Source organism: Macrobrachium rosenbergii, chromosome 42, assembly GCF_040412425.1.
Source record: "Macrobrachium rosenbergii isolate ZJJX-2024 chromosome 42, ASM4041242v1, whole genome shotgun sequence".
In the NCBI taxonomy this organism is placed as follows: Eukaryota; Metazoa; Arthropoda; class Malacostraca; order Decapoda; family Palaemonidae; genus Macrobrachium; species Macrobrachium rosenbergii.
The window spans coordinates 17,008,122-17,030,621 of record NC_089782.1 but is presented as its reverse complement, the minus strand read 5'-3'; the positions used below and the strand labels follow the sequence as shown (position 1 = coordinate 17,030,621).

The 22,500-nt window shown below is 35.4% G+C and overlaps 1 protein-coding gene across 1 annotated transcript in view; it reads left to right on the top strand.

Moving 5' to 3' along the window:
- Positions 1-22,500, top strand: part of LOC136828003 (uncharacterized) — a 244,466-nt gene that overhangs the window by 156,967 nt on the left and 64,999 nt on the right. The window contains 2 exon segments of the mRNA XM_067085615.1: positions 11,404-11,428; positions 11,431-11,492. Of these exon segments, the coding sequence (XP_066941716.1) occupies positions 11,404-11,428; positions 11,431-11,492 (87 nt within the window).

Genomic DNA, 22,500 nt, shown 5'->3' with positions numbered 1-22,500 from the left:
TCCCCTTGGAGAAAGTATTTACAGCACTGCCTTAATTTTTCATTTAGCTGTCAGTTTCTTATAATTTTCATTTATCTAATCTTTTTCAACATTTTATATTTATGAACATATATATATATATATATTATATATATATAATTATATATATCTATACATACATTTTACATATATATATATATATATGTATGTATATTTATAATATATTTATTTATGTATATATATAGTAATAATAATAATATATAAATAATATCTATAGTCTTATCCCGGAAAGAGCCTGGCTCCAGAAGGCGTTGGTCTTCTGGTTGTCAGCCATGATGATGCTTACCACATGTCGACTGACAACCAGGTAGTCACTTAACTGCTGCAGTCAGCAGAAGTGCGATGGATTCCTTCTGGAAGGTGCCTAAAATTCCCCATTTCCGTCCGTAGTTGACTTACAATTATTGTTGACATGTGAGATAAAGAGGGCACAACTATATATATATATATATATATATATATATATATATATATATATATATATATATATATATATATATATATATATATATTAATTATATATAGATATATATTTTATATTTAAAGATATATATTTATATATAACGAGATATATATGTATATATACACACACACTTATGTATATTTACACATATATATATTTATATACATATAGACAATGTATAGTAAACAAATATGCTGCGTAAAATATTTCTTTCTGTGGATTTAACCCTTGAGAGCCACAAGGGCGGATGAAGTTCAAGAGGAGTGTAAGCTCCCCTGTGCAGTCCATTCCATCTAGTCACTGGGGCTGATTGAATTTTTATTTTTAGTATTTTCTCTCCTTGCGTAGCTTTGGCGAGTGAGAAGGGGAGGCATAGTTCATCTGTCTCCCCTCTTGTTGTTCAGCTTTATCCAGTCTAAGTCCGCCCTTAAGTACCAGCTGTTTTACTGATTTATGCTGTGAATGGATTCTTTTCGTGTACCTGATAGTCTACAGGAATTACTTTGAATGTGACTATTCTTTTACTCTTCTGTCATATAAAGATGATTGTAGATGAAATAATCACCTGTCGTGTTTAAAGATGGTCTGGTCGCATGGAGAGAATGAAAGAAAAAATTTTTATCAAAATAAATGAACATGGAAGATTTGGGAAGAAAGGAGAGACTGAGAACAAGAGAGTGTTGGATAATTTTGTGAAAGATGGACTCTAATAGAAGAGCCTTATTATTCCGAAAGCACTGTAGTACGTGAGGTGAGTGGCATATTGTTTTCTTCCTTGATCCAAAATTGAAGTAATTTGCTATATATCTGAGACAACCATGTTAGGGAAAAAATTATAGTATATATATATATATATATATATATATATATATATATATATATATATATATATATATATATATATGTATGTATATGTAAGTATATATATGTGTGTGTGTATGTATACAGTATATATATATATATATATATATATATATATATATATATATATATATATATATATATAGAGAGAGAGAGAGAGAGAGAGAGAGAGAGAGAGATTCCTGAAAACCTGAAATGTAACATCGTGAGGCTTTACCAAGATAAAAAGGCGTAATTAAAAATAATGCAGATGTAAATATAGAAGATTTGTAAAATATATGCAAAATGAACATTTACGAGAGGGAAAGAGAGAGAGAGAGAGAGAGGGAGAGAGAAAGAGGCGGGGTTCTTTTGATCATGCTGATTGGTCATCCTGATCAGTTGGACCTTAATTGGGGTCAGGTCATGGAGCTGAGAGAGAGAGAGAGAGAGAGAGAGAGAGAGAGAGAGAGAGAGAGAGAGAGAGAGAGAGATGAAAGTGTCCAAATGGGGAAGACGAAGGCAGTAAGAAGGCAAGATTTCTCCGCTGCTTTCTGGTTGAGGACATTTTCAAGTACATTAAGAGAGAGAGAGAGAGAGAGAGAGAGAGAGAGAGAGAGAGAGGGGGGGGAGACTTGAGCTTCCTCTTCATCCTTACTTGGATGATGTCACTCATTCGTTGTCTCTTCCTTTTCTCATCAATTTTTCTTCCGTACCTTCACCTTCTTTGCTGTTGTTTCTCACGCTTTCACTGCTTCTACTGGTTCTTTGCTGCCACAGTCATGGTTTTACTGCTGACCAGTATGCTTTTGGTGCTTCTAGTCTTGCTTCTCTGGATGTGACCTGCTCCTAGGATGAGCTCTATTTGCTCTTTTGGCTGTTGGGCCCCATCATAGCCCACTGCTGCTTTCATCAGACCGCTAATCTTAGTTAAGAGTCGGGGTTAATGTTGAGTCCTCGAATGCGAGAGTTCTGATCCTTAAGGAAGCAATTTATGAAGGCTTCGTGCTGAGATGTTCAGAGGATGCTGAGAAATGGTAATGTATGGAGGAAATACTCAGTGAATGCCAAGAAAGGTCATTTTATGGACTTAAAAATTCAGAGGAGTCTAACGAATGAAGCCACAATGGAAAAATACCTAGAGACCACCAGGAAAGGCAACTTTAGGGACAGAGGTGCTCAGTAGGCGCAGTGGAATGTCAGTATAGGAGAATTACTCATTGTGTCCGGGTAATAAAATTGTGGGATAGAGATGCGGCAAAATTGTAAAGGATTTTTTTGCATAAACAGGCTTAATCTCATCCCTTATCTGTTATCCCATATTGTAAACAAAATGTAAGTCATGCATGGATTTGCATGCTTGACATTATCGTAACAAGCATTGAGACTTCACCTCTGAATCAGCTGAAAATAAAAATGGAAACTGGTGCAATATATGACGGCAATATATTGCACCAAATATGTATTTGGTGCAATATATGATATATAGAAATACATATTTTTAATTACACCTTTTTATTTTGGTAGAGCCTCAAGATGTTATATTACAGGTTTTCATGAAGCTCTCTCTCTCTCTCTCTATCTCTCTCATATATATATATATATATATATATATATATATATATATATATATATATATATATATATATATATATATATATATATATATATATAGATACACATATACACACACGGTTCGCTGTAGGCATTACATAATGTTCCTTGTAGCGTCCATTCAGCCCCTTGCTGTAACCTCTTTCATCCATTTTACTTTACCTCCGTTCATATTCTTTCTTCCATCTTACTTTCCACAGTCTCCTAATAATTGTTTTAACACCATTCGACCTAAATTCTATATTTCAATTCAATTCCACAACCAAGGCTAAGTTAGTCCTTCAGCAACTTCTCTTGCGCGTCATCGCGTGAAGTTTTCCTCATTAACATCTGGGAAAAACCAGTTGGTCTTTTGAAGGGCGGTAGAGCTCCAGTCACTTTGGCCATAGAGGAAGTAGTTTGCATCAGTAGAGCAGCGTACAGGCTCCTGCGATAGGCGAGTCATTCCTCACACTGCAAAATGTTGACATTTGGGCATCAGACTTCACTGCCTACCCATATGTATACCATAGTTTAACCAGACCACTGAGCTGATTAACAGCTCTCCTAGGGCTGGCCCGAAGGATTAGACTTATTTTGCGTGGCTAAGAACCAATTGGTTACCTAGCAACGGGACCTACAGCTTATTGTGGAATCCGTACCACATTATGACGAGAAATGAATTTCTATCACCAGAAATAAATTCCTCTAATTCTTCATTGGCCAGCTGGAGACTCGAACTCGGGCCTAGCAGAGTGCTAGCCAAGAACTACCGACTCGTCCTCTTCTATTCGTTTAACTAGATCGATTATAAAAGACATCCTCTTCGTAGGTAATAAACTGTTACCTAAAAAGTTAATTTTATTACAAATTATACTAAAAGCTTGCACTCGTGTTCTTCTTGAGGGGGAACTATGACCCCGAATTTCTTTAGATATCAAGAACTGCGAAAAACCTTTGGGGGGAAATTTAAGATTCATAGTTGGGTCTTTTTTTATACATAAGTAGATGTTCAATTTCAGAGAAATAAATAACCTGTTATTATTATTATTATTATTATTATTATTATTATTATTATTATTATTATTAACAGTGCACGTGCCAAAAGCCATGATTCATAGCTGGGTCGTTTTTTATACAAAAGTTATTATTTATTATTATTATTATTATTATTATTATTATTATTATTATTATTATTATTATTATTATTAACAGTACACATGTTAAATGTCACTGACTTTCCCAGCTGGCTGCTAAAGAAGAGGATATCAGATTGTGAGAAAAAATGAATAGCTCTGATATAGTAGGGGTAATAGTAGAAAACACAAAATTTGTAAAAATAGACATGTGTTAGGCATCACAGAAAGTAATTATCTAGATCGTTTCTTATTCCTTGGTTCACGCCTTAGGGTAACAACGAGAACGACAACAACAACAAACAACCAACAACAACAACAATAATAATAATAATAATAATTATAATAATAATAATAATAATAATAATATAATAATAATTATTATAATAATAATAATAACTTTTGTATAAAAACGACCCAACTATGAATCATGACTTTTGGCACGTGAACTGTTAATAATAATAATAATAATAATAATAATAATAATAATAATAATAATAATAATAATAATAATAATAAATATCATTGTAAAAATTTTTTTTATCAGAATAGCGATGAAGGACACGTGCTCGACGTCATACACTCTGCTGATACGTTTTTATTTATTTGCTTATTTTATATGCCAATCTTTGCCAGTGCGTATCTTCGCGAGGAAAATTCCAAGGACATAAAACGTCGGGTATCGAAGGGAATGCCTAAGGCAGCCAATAAAAAGGATCCTTTACATCTGAGGCACGGGACGGCCGGAGTTGATTGTATGGATAAAGTCTACGGTATCCACAACCCAGACTTCATTTACTGCTGTACCCTTTTCCTCTCCTGCCCTATTTTATGGCCAGATACAAACATCTCCCTAAGTGAAGGCCAGGCATAGGCAATGAGAGAGAGAGAGAGAGAGAGAGAGAGAGAGAGAGAGAGAGAGAGAGAGAGAGAGAGAGAGAGAGTCCTTTTATGCCTTTTATGCAAGCAGATTATGTATATATATATATATATATATTTACTTTTCAGTCACTTCTTTTGAAACTTTCGATTATCATTAACTTTAATGCAAAGCACAAAACAGCTGCTGTACAGAAACCAGCCGAAAATGTAGTTTTAGAAGTAAAATGAAATTATCGGTAACCTTTTAGGCAAGCTTGAATAAGTCCAATGGATTCACGCCAAATTTATATCAAGTATGTTTAATTATATGTAGTCCTCTGTTTGTCATATAATTTTCGTATATTTTTCATTAATATAATATAATACACACACACACATATATATATATGTATATACATATACATATGTGTGTATGTGTGTGTGTGTGTGCGGCTATCAGGCAAAATAGGCTCCATGTTAAGTGATGTAGCGCTCGTCTCATGTTTACTAAGTTCGTGGATTGCTACCAGCCTACAGCCCGAGTGTAATGGGTGTCAGAATTCCTTGGGGTCAAGAAAGTGTGCACGAGCCTGGTATTTATATACACACACATGTATATATATGTATAACTTAGTTTTATATACATATATGTATATTGTGTATATACATATATGAATATTGTGTATATATATATATTATTTATATTATATATATATATATATATATATATATATATATATATATATATATATATATATATATATATATGTGTGTGTGTGTATATGTGTGTGTGTGTGTGTGTGTGTAATACTGTATATCCAGTGACATTCCACATTTTGTGAAGTGTTGCTGTTTCATGCGCAGTAACCGAAGGAAGAGAACGCCGCCCGCCGTCGTCTGGCCTTGATATTTTCGTCTTTTGGAATGTTATCGAACGCCACCTGTATCCGCCGGGGACGTCCTGCGAGATGCTGTATAGTGGTTAATTGATGAAGTTATGCCGTTCTGATAACTCTCTTTAATTACAACGATGAAGACTTTCAAGAGGAGCTTCATTATCGTCTCTTTATGATTGGGACGAGTTTTGACGTTTTGATCATGACTGTTTGTTTTGGTGTCTTTGAAATTCTCTTCATTACTCTGTTTTTCTGACTCATACCCTTCCTTCTTTCAAGAAGCAGAATGGACTGTCACTTCCTCCGAGGTTGAACAGTACGCTATTTCCTCCCTTGAACATTTACAAGTTATCTTCGGCCCTTCAGATTCTAGTTTACCACGGATATGAGTATTCTGATGAGGACTGAAAACATTATGGTATAATTGTTATTTATTATTGCTGTTATGAGAGAAGACAATGCGTTAGCTGTCTAATGTTTCAGTGTCGGTCTGAGAATAATTATTTTTTCGCACGTACATTATTATTATTATTATTATTATTATTATTATTATTATTATTATTATTATTATTATTATTATTATTATTATTATTATTATTATGTATAAGGTAAAAATATTATGACTCTATAATGTATAACATGACATAGCAAATTACGAGTTCCAGCTTTATACTTTTAACAAAAATATTCATATCAAAATATTGCCAGGAAATGTATACAAACTATGTGTGTGTGCGCGCGTTCGTTTTAAAACACACCACACACACACACACAGAGGGAGTGAGAGAGAAAGAGAGGGAAAGAGAGAGTGAGAGATGAGCAAAAATAATGCAGTTATTTGTATGCCTTACCCGGACTGCTGCCGTAGCCTCTCTCTCTCTCTATGTGAATCCTCCCGCCTCCTCCCCCTTCCTCCCCCCCCCCACTACCACCCCACCTTCGCTCACCGTCTCTTAGCGTCCCTGATCCCTTTATTGGCCGTGACCCTTGCGTTCATTTAGTCTTGCGTTATTAATAGACGAAACGGAGGGGGCCTCGTTTTACCCTAATAATGCATATTCTTGACCCACTTCTTGACCCCATGCATAGAGCGGAGGTGACCTTTGATCTATAACCCCTTTCCCATGCTGGGAAGCAACGTGGTGGTGGTGGTTTGCTGTCTATGACCATTCGGTGCGATTTTGATTCTATTTTCACTTTGGAATATTTGCAATGGCTATCTCTCTCTCTCTCTCTCTCTCTCTCTCTCTCTCTCTCTCTCTCTCTCTCTCTCTCTCTCTCTCATTCCTTCCCCTCCAGTTGATGTTTTGGCATCGACCGATCGCATTGTGTTTTCATTCTTCTCGCTCCGGAGTGACAGCTTTCTTATTGGCTATTTTGGGTGAATGCCATTCCTTCGTCTCTCTCTCTCTCTCTCTCTCTCTCTCTCTCTCTCTCTCTCTCTCTCTCTCTCTCTCTCTCTCTCTGTTGCGTATTGCTCGTGATTCCAAAGTCTTCACAGTCTGCTAGTCTCTGTTTATGCAATGGTGTTCATACATTCACCGATCCGAGGTAAGCAACACTTCTCAGGGTCTCTGTTTATTTGCGAGTGTCAACTTCCCAGAAGACCGGACAGGCCAAGTTCTCTGGTCCCTTCCTCCTCTGATTTCCCGAATCACAGCTAAATTCGTATTTCTTAATCCCCCTTTAATGCAGGGCCATTGACTGCTGTGTTCTGACATGGTTCGCAGAAGCCCCGATAATGTGTTTGTGTGTGTTTTTTTTTTTTTTTTTTTTGGACAAGTTGAGCCTGTTAATTCTCACAGTGAGTCCATCTCCAGTTGAAGACAATACTCATTTGGACAAGTATTTTCCGTTAATTCTGGCAACAAATATCATTTTAATTTTGGCAGAGTATTTCCCGTAATTTGCAAAATGAATACACCCATTGATTAGGACGAAGTATTTCTTGCCAGTGTGGACAACGAATACCTCGCTTATCGGGAATGATGAGTTACTGTCAGTTGGGACGATGAATACGCACTAATTCGTAAGACGAATACCCATTAATTGGGACAGCGAATACCTATTAATTCGAACGACGAATACTCATTCATTCGAACGACGAATACGGATTATTTAAGGCGAAGAATGCGCATTCATCCGTTCGACGAATGCGCAATAATTTGGACGACGAACACGCATTAATTCGTAGACGATTGCTCATTAATTCTTCAACGAATACGCATTCATTCGGACGACGAATACTCATTAAATTGGACGACGATTGATTATTAACTCAGACGAAGAATACGCATTAATCCGGACGACAAATGCGTATTAATTCGCACGACGAATACCCATTGCTTCAGACAATGAATACCCATTAATTCGGACAACGAATACCCATTATTTCGGACAACGAATACCCATTGATTCGGACAATGAATACCCATTAATTCGGACAACGAATACCCATTATTTCTGACAACGAATACCCATTGATTCGGACAACGAATACCCATTGATTCGGACGACAAATACCCATTAATTCGGACAACGAATATCCACTGATTCGGACAACGAATACGGATTAATTCGGACGACGAATACGGATTAATTCGGACGACGAATACCCATTAATTCGGACAACGAATGCCCATTAATTCTGACGACGAATACGGATTAATTCGGATGGCGATTGCGCATTAATTCGGTTAATGAATACCCATTGATTCGGACAACGAATACGCATTAATTCGGACAACGAATACCCATTAATTCGGACAAAGAATACCCATTGATTCGGGTGACGAATACGGATTAATTCGGACGACGAATGCCCATTATTTCGGACAACGAATACGCATTAATTCGGACAACAAATACCCATTAATTCGGACGATGAATACCCATTAATTCGGACAATGAATACCCATTAATTCGGACGACGAATGCCCATTAATTCGGACATCGAATACCCATTAACTCGGATGACGAATGCCCATTATTTCGGACGACGAATACCCATTAATTCGGACAACGAATACCCATTAATTCGGATGACTAATACCCATTCATGCGGATGACGAATACCCATTGATTCGGACAACGAATATCCGTTAATTCGGACAATGAATACCCATTAACCCGGATGACGAATGCCCATTATTTCGGATGACGAATACCCATTAATTCGGACAACGAATACCCATTAATTCGGATGACGAATACCCATTCATGCGGAAGACGAATACCCATTGATTCGGACAACGAATATCCGTTAATTCGGACAATGAATACCCATTAATTTGGCTGACGAATGCCCATTAATTTGGACAAGTGCCCGTTACAGCTGACATGAAAAAGCTTTGTATTTCCTTAAGACGAAAATGTTGGCCCTTAAGGATGTTGGGATTTGGGTGTCCCGCTAAAATTAGCGCAGAAATTGTTGAATTCTGTAAGCTGGGGTATTATTGCTTGGCATTTAGCTGCGTCCTTATATGTGTGTATGTACAGTATGTGTGAGTGTACGATGTATTTATGTTTACATTCTGAAATGCGTCCAGTTCCATTCTTTTATTCACCAAATATATATGTTCCAGTGAATTTGTCAGAAAAGCCTCAATCACAAGATTTAATTTGAAACTGTTTATCTATTGTATATACCTTTATACGAATATATGTAATATATATATATATATATATATATATATATATATATATATATACTGTATTTATACTGTATATTATATATCCATATATAAATATACATGTACATACATACACACACACACACACACACACACACATATATATATATATATATATATATATATATATATATATATATATATATATATATTATATGGAACAAATGAGCACGTGTTTCACAGAAATAAATTCCTGACTCATACCGGGATCGGACCCCAGTCTCTCAAATGAATGGTCAGGGCGCTACCAATTGACCCAGAGAGGTCACATAAGAAACTGGAACCTGAGTATTTCTGTATCTGTGGTTTTTCTTGGGCAGGCTGCCGCCTAAGATACAAGCGAATTTTACCCAGCTTGTCGACCCACCAGTGAGTTAGTTGGCAGTATTTCATTCGAATTACCCATTCAGCATGGATATTTTTGTGAAACACGTGCTCATGTTCATTAGTTCACGATATTCACCCTGAATGGCTAATTCGATTGAAATACTACCAATTGACTCACTGGTGGGTCGGGAAGTTGGGTAAAATTCGCTGGTATGTTAGGCAGCAGCCTGCCCTTGAAATACCCTCAGGTACAGAAGTATTTAGGGTCTAACTTCTTATATGACATGTGTGGGCCAATTGGTAGCGCCCTGGCCTTTCATTTGAGAGACTGAGGTTCGATCCCGATGTGAGTCAAATATTATATATATATAAATATATATATATATATATATATATATATATATATATATATATATATATATATATATGTGTGTGTGTGTGTGTGTGTGTGTGTGTGTGTGTGTGTGCGTGTATGTATGTGTGTTTGTGTGTTGTGTGCGTGTATGTGTGTGTGGTGTGTTCAGTAACACATTTCTGTGTATTTATATATATAAACAGAGAAAAGTTTTCATGCATTTGTGTGCACATTGTTAGTGAAAAGGTTTGATATACATCTCTAAGTTTATGAGTTGTGTAGTCAATAATGAAATGTATAGAAAATGTGTAGAAATTTATAACTGGGCGTTTGTTCGTATGGACAAAAATAAAAGCATAGTCAATTGACCAAACTGTAAGCCATGAACTTCCAGCTCTTAGGTCCCACAGAACACTACACGATTTTGATTATCATGTCCCACGTTATTGTTGTTTCTGTTGCAGCATAAATACTTTACAATTGACTGCATACTTAAAATGGAAATAAAATCAGCAATAGATTTCAATATTATTGTTGCTGTTGTTTTTTCATTGATGTTACTGCTACAGCTGTGATCAGTATATAAAAATATTTTGAAATCACCTGACAAAGCTCAAATGTTATAATACATTTATAATACATTTTATTATTATTATTATTATTATTATTATTATTATTATTATTATTATTATTATATTGATGTTATTCATACAAATGTTATTAGTGCACAAAGATGTTTTACAATTATCTGACAGCGGAGAAAATAAATGCTCAAATCTTATAGATTATTAATTATTATTATTATTATTATTATTATTATTATTATTATTATTATTATTATTATTATTATTATATTGATGTTACTGATAAAAGTGTTATTAATGCACCGAAAATATTTTACAGTTACCTGACAACGGCGAAAATAAATGCCCAAATCTTTTAATTTAATTATTATTATTAATTATTATTATTATTATGATTATTATTATTATTATTATTATTGATGTCATTGATGCAAGTGTTATTAGAGTACTAAAAATATTTTACAGTTACCTGACAACGGAGAAAATCAATGCTCAAATCTTATAGTATAATAATAATAATCATTATTATTATTATTATTATTATTATTATTATTATTATTATTATTATTATTATTATTATTATTATTATTATTATTAACTTGAGTTCTCCTTTACAGGTGGTGGTAGATCTGAATGCTGCTCCCTGGACGATGAACCGGAGTTTTATTATCTATCAGCCCACGATGACGCCTTGCCACCTCACATGGTGAGTAGACAATGCAGTTCCCCCTCTCTCTCTCTCTCTCTCTCTCCTATATATATATATATATATATATATATATATATATATATATATATATATATATATATATATATATATATATATATATTTTCTCTGTGTATATATATAATTTATATATATTATATATGTATATCATCTATATCTCTCTCTCTCTCTCTCTCTCTCTCTCTCTCTCTCTCTCTCTCTCTCTCTCTCTCTCTCTCTCCCCCCCCACCCAAGATCGATCTCATGTGGGTGATGAAGGTGTTGGACGTGTAAAAACTCAGGCAATTTCTCTAGAAAAATCCCTTTTGTCCCCGTTGAACTGAACATTAAATTATGTACCTAGCAATTGTTCGACTGCGGTGAGTTGCATGCAGTAATGTGCAAGGACATAAAGCAAGCAAGCTTATGCCACAAGACTTCCTGAGAACCGGAAGCACAAGTCAATTTGTAAGAAATTATTATTATTATTATTATTATTATTTATGCCTGGCTTTTTCCCATGATGTGCAATGCTTCAAGAAACCATTATTATTATTATTATTATTATTATTATTATTATTATTATTATTATTATTATTGAGAAGGCTGTTGACGTGAATACAAAAACACACAATTTCAGTTCCAGGAAGACTAACAAAGACAGAAATCTGAATGATCAAGGACAACAACAATCGTTGCAAGCAACAACAACAACAACAACAACAAAATCAGAACTAAAACAACCCTTCCAAGAACACTAAAAACAAAAACAAAAACAAAAAAAATTAAGCAGAATGAATTTTTTTCTCGGCCTCTTCAGAAGTTAAAGTCTCTCTCTCTCTCTCTCTCTCTCTCTCTCTCTCTCTCTCTCTCTCTCTCTCTCTCTCTCTCTCTCTATGCTGATTAGAGGGTTTATACTCCCCCTCCCCATACCCTTAGCCGTCCCTTCCCCACCCCCCCTTTCACAGTCCAGGGGTTATTTTAAGACAGGGTTTGCCTTGATTAAGAAAAAACCTTCCTATTTTTCTTTTATTTTCGTACATTCTTATATTTCTGTCCTTTTAGTTTTTCGTTCATTTTTTATTTGCTTTTCCTCGGTGTCCGTATTTCATTCCTATCTTGGCTAATTTTTTTCCCTTTTTCCCGTCTTTCGTTCGTTTGAATTCATTTTTCTCCCGTCTGTTGCGCATTCTTAGTTTTTCTTTTTATTTTCACCTCTTTCATTCATTCTTACCGTAGTTTCTCTTTTCATTCTTCTGTTTATAGTTTTAAAAATTTTTTTTTCCGGTTTTGCTTATTTGGCTCATTCCCATATTTATGTTTGTCGTATTTATTCTTTTTTATATTCACCTCATTCACAGCATCTGTTACTTCCATTTTTATTTATGTGAATAGTAGAACATTACTACTACTGCTTTTAGTACCAGTATACCAGCGTTGCTTAATATTTTATTATTATTATTATTATTATTATTATTATTATTATTATTATTATTATTATTATTGAAATACTAAGAACCTTCACTATCTGACAAATGCAGGCGCCAATAAAACCTCCTTTTGTTTAGATATTAAGCACAGGCAATTCTTCAACTTAAACGGTCCCTCCGTATCGTTACACAAACAGATTTTGGAAAACTAAAAATGGCCTTTTTGTCTGTGCAAACTTTTCTGAAATCAGTTATTTTGACGAAGTGTTATATAACGAATCACTAAGAGATTTGTATAGGTCGATAGACGGAGAGTTAGAGAGTTTTCACGAAACAAGCGAACGAGCGAAATTTGTATTCCCTTGAAATCAAGCACATATTAAGCAGAGTTTTTCCCGAGCTTTGTGGATATATGCATGCATTTTTTATTCTTTTATCCATTTACTTTGTTATTCATGTCATTCGTTTCACTTTGATTTTGGTAGTTGTATCTATATATATATATATATATATATATATATATATATATATATATATATATATATATATATTTATATATATATATGTATATATATATATATATATATATATATATATATATATATATATATATATATATATATATATATATATATATATATATATATATATTTATTATATATATATATATATATATATATATATATATATGTATATGATATGGTTACTAATAATATCATCAATAATCTCATAACGGTTTCTTCTTATTATTATCTTTCTTCTTCTTATTATTATTATTATTGTTGTTAACATTATTATTGTTAGCTTTGCCATGATCCTCTGGGGCGCCGACGGAGGCACTCTGCAGTTGCATGGCGAGGCAACGCTGTTTTATCGAGGAATTATCGATAATCCCGAAATGAAATGGCTACTTGGCCCCCTTCCCCACCTCTCCCAATCTCCTTCCACCCCCCTCCTCTCTCTTTGCACAAAAAATAATCCAGATGACATTGTTCCTCAAAACAAGGAATCGTAGATGATATTATCGAATATATTCCCGCACAAACGTGCTCACAAAATCTACGTCATGAAGAAAGTGCGTGAGAGCTCATGACGTCATGAGACGTTGCCACTTGTATCGTCCTCCCGAGTGCTGGAGAAACTGGTGGATTGCATATGTGCCACATCTCTCTCTCTCTCTCTCTCTCTCTCTCTCTCTCTCTCTCTCTCTCTCTCTGCATTCATCCGTAGACACATACACACCCCTTCTACCGCTGTTATTATTTTTAGCATTTCTGTCTCTTAGTATAATTTTGAGCTCTTCCACGTATTTTCGTATACACTATACGTAATTGTATACACTATATGCAATGTACGTATTGATTGATATACATATTTATGTGTGAGGATACACTGTATATTCCGTTACATATAATATCTTGGCAATCATAATTGTTCGTTATTTTCAATCAGAGATTTGTGGCTTTTCATCATTACTATCCACCAATGTGCTTTGGAGATTAGGTGTAGTTTTTAATAAAGCTTTTTTTTTTTACCATTATTGTTGCTTTCGTTACATTTCCCTTCGGTAAAAAAAAAGCTATAAATCGCTAACTGGAAACTTTATAAAAATAGTTGCCAGTGAGTGAATATTACCTGACAGACAAGATTAACACCGTAGTGTTCCAGCCAGCCTTCAAGGTACTTTCAGTGTCGTGCATTCTTCTTCTTCTTCTTCTTCTTCTTCTTCTTCTTCTTCTTCTTCTTCTTCTTCCTTTCGTATTGGCTAAGCGCGTGAAGCAGCAGGCGCAGACAGCACTTGTAAGGGAGCTGACAGACAACATTTGTTTTCCGAATCCGCTAAGGTTGAATAGTCCTTGAACATGTCAGCCCTTCTTTTCAATTCTCTCGCTACCTCCGGCGAGGGCAAGTTAGGTTTACACCCGTGCCCTCGTGTTTGTAGGCCACCCTCCCGACTCCCCGACCCCACCCCCACCCCCTATTCCCTCCTTACGTGGACATCGACAGAGATATTGTCTGTTTTCCTCATTCGCTGCTCGTCGTTCTTGGCTCGGTTCTCAAATGCTGTTGGCATTCGATCATGTTTGTCAATCTAATTTTTACCCTACGTCGTTTCCCTTATTACTTTCTTTATTTAGATATTTTTGCTTTCTTTTGGAGATGACTTCGAAAAGGAATGGATTTTTGTCCTTGTTCCAAATGCATCCTTGCCCATGTTGAATCGTAATGATAGCGACAGTCATGATAGAGATTACGACAACAGCAACAACAATTAGAATAATAATAATAATAATAATAATAATAATAATAATAATAATAATGAAAGTAATAATAATGATTGATAGAACCAGCAGCATCAAGAGGAAGTTGATATTTGTTACTGATATTCATAAGAACGGATAGGGTTGAGGGAGACAAAATAAATTCACCATTATGAGAGAGAGAGAGAGAGAGAGAGAGAGAGAGAGAGAGAGAGAGAGAGGAGGAGGAGGATGCTGAACATGAATGTTCAAAATGCTGATGCATAACGCCATATACTGGATCGATTAAACACACTTTCGATTCTAAGTTCAATGAAAACATTCAAAGACTGACATCAAATGCTTTAAAATTTTTTATAAAAATATAAGTAGACTTCGAACATTTGCAAAAAGAATTAAATGTGTTGATACGAAAGGATTCACAGAATAATATGAGGATATAAAATAATAAAGTTAAAATGTTCTCTATCACATAATATAATAAGAAATTATCAGCAAGATGAGTGCACGAGATGTTGCGTAGATTAATAATATAAAGTATTATATAAGAATACAGGTATGCAACTTCTTTTGATGTAAAGTATAAAATTGAAATCTTTCACAGCACAATAGCACTAATTGTGGAGAACATTGACATAAGATATTGTGACAAAAATAGCAAAAAGTCTATAAATTGATTTTTCAAAATCCTAGAAACCATTTTTCCAAATCCTTGAAACAATTTTCCCAAATCCTTGAAACAATTTTTCTAAATCCTTGAAACAATATTTCTAAATCCTTGAAATAATTTTTCAAAATCCTTGAAACAATTGTCAGAATCCTTGAAACAATTTTTCAAAATCCTTGAAACTGTTTTTCAAAATCCTTGAAACAGTTTTTCAAAATCCTAGAAAAAGTTTTTCAAAATCCCTGAAATAATTTTTCAGAACCCTAGAAAAAATTTTTCAAAATCCTTGAAACAGTTTTTCAAAAAACTTGAAACAATTTTTCAAAAAACTTGAAACAATTTTTCAAAATCCTAGAAACAATTTTTCAAAATCCTTGAAGTAATTTTTCAAAATCCTAGAAACAATTTTTCAAGGTCCGTGAAACAATTTTCAAAATCTTAGAAAAAAATTTTCAAAATTCTTGAAACAAATTTTCCAAATCCTTGAAAAAATTTTTCAAAAGCTTAAAAGTTTTTCAAAATCCTTGCAACAATTCAAAATCCTAGAAGTTTTTCAAAATCCTTGAAATAATTTTTCACAATCCTAGAAAAATTTTTTCAAAATCCTTGAAACAATCTTTGAAAATCCTAAAAACAATTTTCCACAATCATACAAACAATTTTCCAAAATCCTTGAAACAATTTTTCACAATCCTAGAAAAAGTTTTCCAAAATTCTTGAAACAATCTCTGAAAATCCTAAAAACAATTTTCCACAATCATACAAACAATTTTCCAAAATCCTTGAAACAGTTTTTCAAAAACCTTGAAACAATTATCCAAAATCTTAGAAACAATTTTTCAGAATCCTAGAAACAATTCTTCAAAATCTTAGAAACAAATTTTCAAAATCCTTGAAGCAATTTTTCAAAATCATAGAAAGAATTTTCGAAAACCCTTGAAACAATTTTTCAAAATCCTAGAAACAATTTTCGAAAATACTGGAAAGAATTTTTCAAAATCCTAGACACAATTTTCGAAAACCCTGGAAAGAATTTTTCAAAATCATAGAAACAATTTTCGAAAATCCTTGAAACAATGTTCAAAATCCTAGAAACCATTTTCCAGAATCCTAGAAACAATTTTTCAAAATCATAGAAACAATTTTCGAGAATCCTTGAAACAATTTTTCAAAATCCTAGAAACAATTTTTCAAAATCCTTGAAACAATTTTTCAAAATCCTAGAAACAATTTTTCCCAAGCACAGGATGCTTGCATTTGTTGTCTAGATATCAAATTAGTAGCTAAATCATTGACAAATTACAGAAGATTTATTCTGATTTTTAATTGGTTCGGTTGACCAACTTCTTATGCATAATTTAGCTTTAATTAAAATAGGTTAATGGAATATTAAAGCATTTTATCAATGAAACGTCCACTGTTTTTCCCGAAAGGCCGAAAAAACCGAATGAAAGATAAATATTAGAGTAATTGTAATTGCCTTCGCGTTTACAGACGGAAAAAAAGCTGGAACTCTTTAGATATAAATTATTATTATTATGGGAAATGGAATCGTTTGGATGTATGAAAATATGGAAGCTTTTACTTCAAAACTTTGGAAGCATGGGAAGATGAAGTCTGGTAATATATAATTTTGGATGTATGTAATAATAGAATTTGGGGAGAATTGAAATATAAAGTCTTGTACGTTAGATTTCTTGGAAGTATGAAAACACTTAGACGTTTATTCTGGGATTTTATAGTTCCGAAAATACGACTTCGCCTGCCATGCGGTTTTGGAAGTGAAAAATATGGTTCATACTGACATGAATCTTGCATGATAAAGATCGAATCTTTATTTAGCCGGATTGAGAATAAAGATGTAATAAAAATATCAGGAGTCAGATGGCAGGATGGAGTGAGAAATATCTGAATGCAAGTTACAGAAGTTCCTTTTATTCCTCGCACCGTTGGACTGTGTACAATTGGAACTTCAAATGTACAAGCGAAGATGCAATGCATTACTATCCTAACGCTATTCTCCTTGCATTTGAATACATTTCTATCTATTTATTAATTTATTTTTTTATTTTTCACTAGTGAGGTCTCTTCCTTCTGTATTTCCCTTTACCTTCTCTTACTTCCTAATGAGCTCCATATTCTTTGGAAGCTTGAATTGCAAGTCAGTGGCCCCTTTGGTGGGCTTGTTCCACACGAATAGGGTTCGTCTTCTGAATAATAATAATAATAATAATAATAATAATAATAATAATAATAATAATAATAATAATAAATAATAATAATAATAATAATAATAAAGATGAAGGGAAGATGGAGATGGTTTGGACATGTCCTTCGTGCTCCCCTGGGAAAAATAGTACATGATAGTGTCAGCTATCATGGGGACATCTGAAGAATTGGAAAACCCAGTCCTATTAGGATAAGTGTGAAAGGAAGCTGGAAATGAGGAATATTTGTGCAACTGAAAGAAGGAAGACAAAGGGAATTCCTCAAGTCCCTTCGGGCCTCGATGAAAAATTTATATATTAGGAAGTATGGAAATATTAGGGTATGTAACAGGGGTGTTTGAAAACATGTAAATATGCATTATGGAACAATGGAGTATGGAAGTATGTTACATAGAAGTTTTGGAATTATAAAGTTTAGGGAATAAGGGAGTATTTTGTGGGAAGAAATGGAGGTAGGGGAGACACCAGTCACTGCCTATCATGGTGTCTGGGTATTTGCTGTGTAATAGTTTACCCTTGCCGGGATTATTCACTTATTGTTTCAGAATACGAAGTAACCAGTAGGCTATGCTTGTAGAGGGTTTTATGGAGAGGAAATGGCTGAGTTTGTATACATACCATTCGTGCATATTTGTGACATTTGTGCCTTCATAAATACTGACAAATATAAATATATAAATGTGTCCATTATCTGTAACTGTCCATGTCGTCCTATCTATCTATCTATCTATCTATATATATATACACATACATACATAACAACATAAATACGGACATACATACATACATACATACATACATACATACATACAAAGAAGGGTTAGGAAGCAAATGCCCCTTAATGGCCGGGCCACTTTAAAAGATTAGCGATACCTCTCTCTCTCTCTCTCTCTCTCTCTCTCTCTCTCTCTCTCTCTCTCTCTCTCTCTCTCTCTCTGTCGCACGTATGTACAGTGTGATAGAATAAACCGAGAGATTCCCTCACAACGGTAGGGATATTGAAAGAATGACGTCATTTCATTCGCATAGGCGCGCTTGCGCTGAAGATGCAACGGACGGGTGACAGAAAAAAAAAAAAGGTATTTTGTAGCAAGTAGGGGGGAAACCCCATCCTGATATTTTGGATGGAAATTGGTTGGTGTGGTTTGGGGGGGGGAAGGGGGGAGGGGGTTAAGGGGCCAGGTAAAGAGTTAAGAGACGGTGTGTTTGAGAACAGGTAGAGGAGCATTTAGGAGTCTTACAGGATGCCACCACACCCCTGCCTGCTCAGTCCACCCCCCCACCATCCATCCTCTCTCTCTCTCTCTCTCTCTCTCTCTCTCTCTCTCTCTCTCTCTCTCCGACACTGTTTATATAGAAGTGGCCAAGAGGACAATAGTGATGGTGAAAGCAGTGGTTTGGGGTTGGCCAGGCGGCGGCACCCACCGGGTGGCTCAGAAGGAGTGTGAAGCTTTAAGACCTCCTCCACCATCGCCACTGCCACCACGCCAAGTCTCTCCAGCTCCTCGCCAGGAAGAGGAGAGAGGGCAGGAGGAGGAGGAGGGAGGAGGAGGAGGATGAGAAGGAGGCAGAAGAAGAGGAGAGAAGGCAGAAGGAGGAGAAGAAGAAAGGAGCAGGAGGAGGAAAAAAAGGAGTGGGAGGAGGAAAAAAAAGAGGAGCAGGAGAAGAAGGAGAGAGGAAGAGGAGAGAGGGCAGAAGAAGGAGGAGAAGGAGAAGAAAAAGAAGGAGTAGGAGGAGGAGGAAAAAGAGGAGCAGGAGAAGAAAGAGGAGTAGAAAGATCAGCAACGTGAGAAATAGAAGGAAGGAAAGAGGAGAGAGAGAAGATGAGCAGAAGGAAGAGGATTCAAAACAGGAGGAAGAGAGGGAAGAGAAGAAGGAGGATGAGGATTAACAACAGGAGGGAGACGGGGAAGAGGAGGATTAGGGAAAAGCCGGAAGAGAAGAAGTGGGAGGGGAGGATTAGAAACATGAGGAGAAGGGGGAAGAGAAAGAGGAGGAGCAACAAAAGGAGGATTAGGAAGAGCCATCAGGGGGAGGAAGAAAAGTAGGAGAAGAAGATTAAGAAAATGGAGGCAAAGGAGCGTAAGAAACAAAAGAAACAAGTATTAAATGTGCCGAAGTTTCTTCGGCGCAGTCGAGTTTTCTGTACATCGTATAATCAGGGCCACCGAAAATAAATCTATCTTTCGGTGGTCTCGGTATAATACTGTATGAGCCGCGGCCCGTGAAACTTTAACCACGGCCCGCTGGTGGCCTGGCTAATATAGTTGCCAGATGCACGATTATTACTAAATTTAACCTGAAATAAAATAAAAACTACTGAGGCTAGAGGACTGCAGTTTGGCATGTTTGATGACTGGAGGGTGGGTGATCAACATACCAATTTGCAGCCCTCTAGCCTCAGTAGTTTTTAAGATCTGAGGTCGGACAGAAAAAAGCCGGCACAATAGTTTTCTTTTCAGAAAACTAAAAAGGTGAGGAGATGACATTTGGTAAAGGGGAATATTTGAAGGAAGCACTGCAAGGGAGAGAGAATGCGGAGGGAACAAGAGAATGAGGAAGAATCAAGGAAGAAATGAAAATGGCATCTAAGGAAGACGGAACGCCACTCATTGGTCAGCAGTTGGTGAATAACTGATTTTAAGTAATCTGGCGTTACAAATTCCACGGTCACAGATTCCGATTTGAGAACTGAATCTGCGGCATTGAATGCTTTCAACTTTATTATTATTATTATTATTATTATTATTATTATTATTATTATTATTATTATTATTATTATTATTATTATTTGTAAGAAAAGAGATAAAGTAAGAAAAAGAGGTTTAGGTGATAAAGAGAAATAAGTAAAAAATGCGCCGAAGTCTCTCCGGCGCAATCGAGTTTTCTGTAAAGCGGATAATGCTGTATGAAACTTTCAGCCGCGGTTCATGAAACTCAGCCACGGTCCGGTGGTAGCCTGTGTTGTGGTACCTATATCGGTGCCAGACGCACGGTTATGGCTAACTTTAACCTTAAATAAAATATGTTCTTCTAAGGCTAGAGGGCTGCAATTTGGCACGTTTGATGATTGGAGGGTGGTTGATCAACATACCAATTTGCAGCCCTCTAGCCTTAGAAGAACATGTTTTGGAAGAGGATTTCTCAAAAGAGAAGGAAGTTTTGGACGAATAGCAGATATCTGGAAAACAGGAAGTTTGGAAGGAAAGAAAATTTTAGATGGAGGAGTTTCTTAAGGGAAGGAAGTTTGAGAAGAAAAAAAAGTTTTTGAAAGAAAAATATCTTTCAGAAGAAGAAAGAAGTTTCGTAAGAGAAAGGAAATTTCTGAAGAATCCTCTCTAGAAGAGAAAGTTTCGGCAGAAGAAAGTTTTGGAAAAAAAACTTTGAAGTTTGGGAATAAGAGGAAGTTTTAGAAGAAGAGGAAGTTCTGGGAGGAAAACAGCGTCGAAAGGACAGATTGTTTTTGGAAGAAAGGTATGTTTTAGACGACAGAGGAAGTTTTAGAAGAAAACGGAAGTTTCGAAAGTAGAGGAAGTCTCAGAAGAAAAATGAACTGTCGAAAGGAAAGAAGTTCGGAAGAAAATAGCGACAGAAGAGCGAGAAATTGACGTTATCAGCGCAGGTGCAGAAAAGAAAAGATGACGGTATGGAAGGGAAAGAAGTTGTGAAAGGTTGAGGAAGAAGAAGAAGAAAATTTAGGTGATAAAAAATGAGAAGGAAGATGACCAAGGAGATGAGAGAGAGATAATTAGTCGAAGATAAAAATAGGAAGACGACGCAGAAAGACGAAAAGAGAGACAAAAGTGGAGAAACTTGATAAGTGTAGGAGGGTGAGAAGAATGGCAAAAGTCAAAAAACATATTAAGCTAAGGCGACTGATAAACAGAGAATATCATAATTGAAATAAAGATGTGTAAAGGACAAGAGGGGAATGAAAATTAATTTATATGGAGGTAAACAGGGAATAATACCGTTAAGTTAAGGATACCTTAGCTTAACCAGACCACTGAGGAGCTGATTAACAGCTCTCCTAGAGAGGGCTGGTCCGAAGGATTAGACTTATTTTATGTGGCTAAGAACCAGTTGGTTACCTAGCAACGGGACCTACAGCTTATTGTGGAATCCGAACCACATTATACCGAGAAATGAATTTCTATCACCAGAAATAAATTCCTCTAATTCTTCATTGGCCGGCCGGAGAATCGAACGCGGGCCTAGGAGAGTGCTAGCCGAGTACGATATCGACCCATCCAATGAGGAACTAATAATACTGTTGACAGTAGTGATGATAATAATAATTATAATTGGGAGAAAAACTCTCCTTGTCCGGTTTCATCTTCCGTCAAGATGATTTTGACTGAAGATGAACCCAGGGAAGGTTTCGAAAGCTTTTATAAAATTCTACTCGACCCTTTAACAATT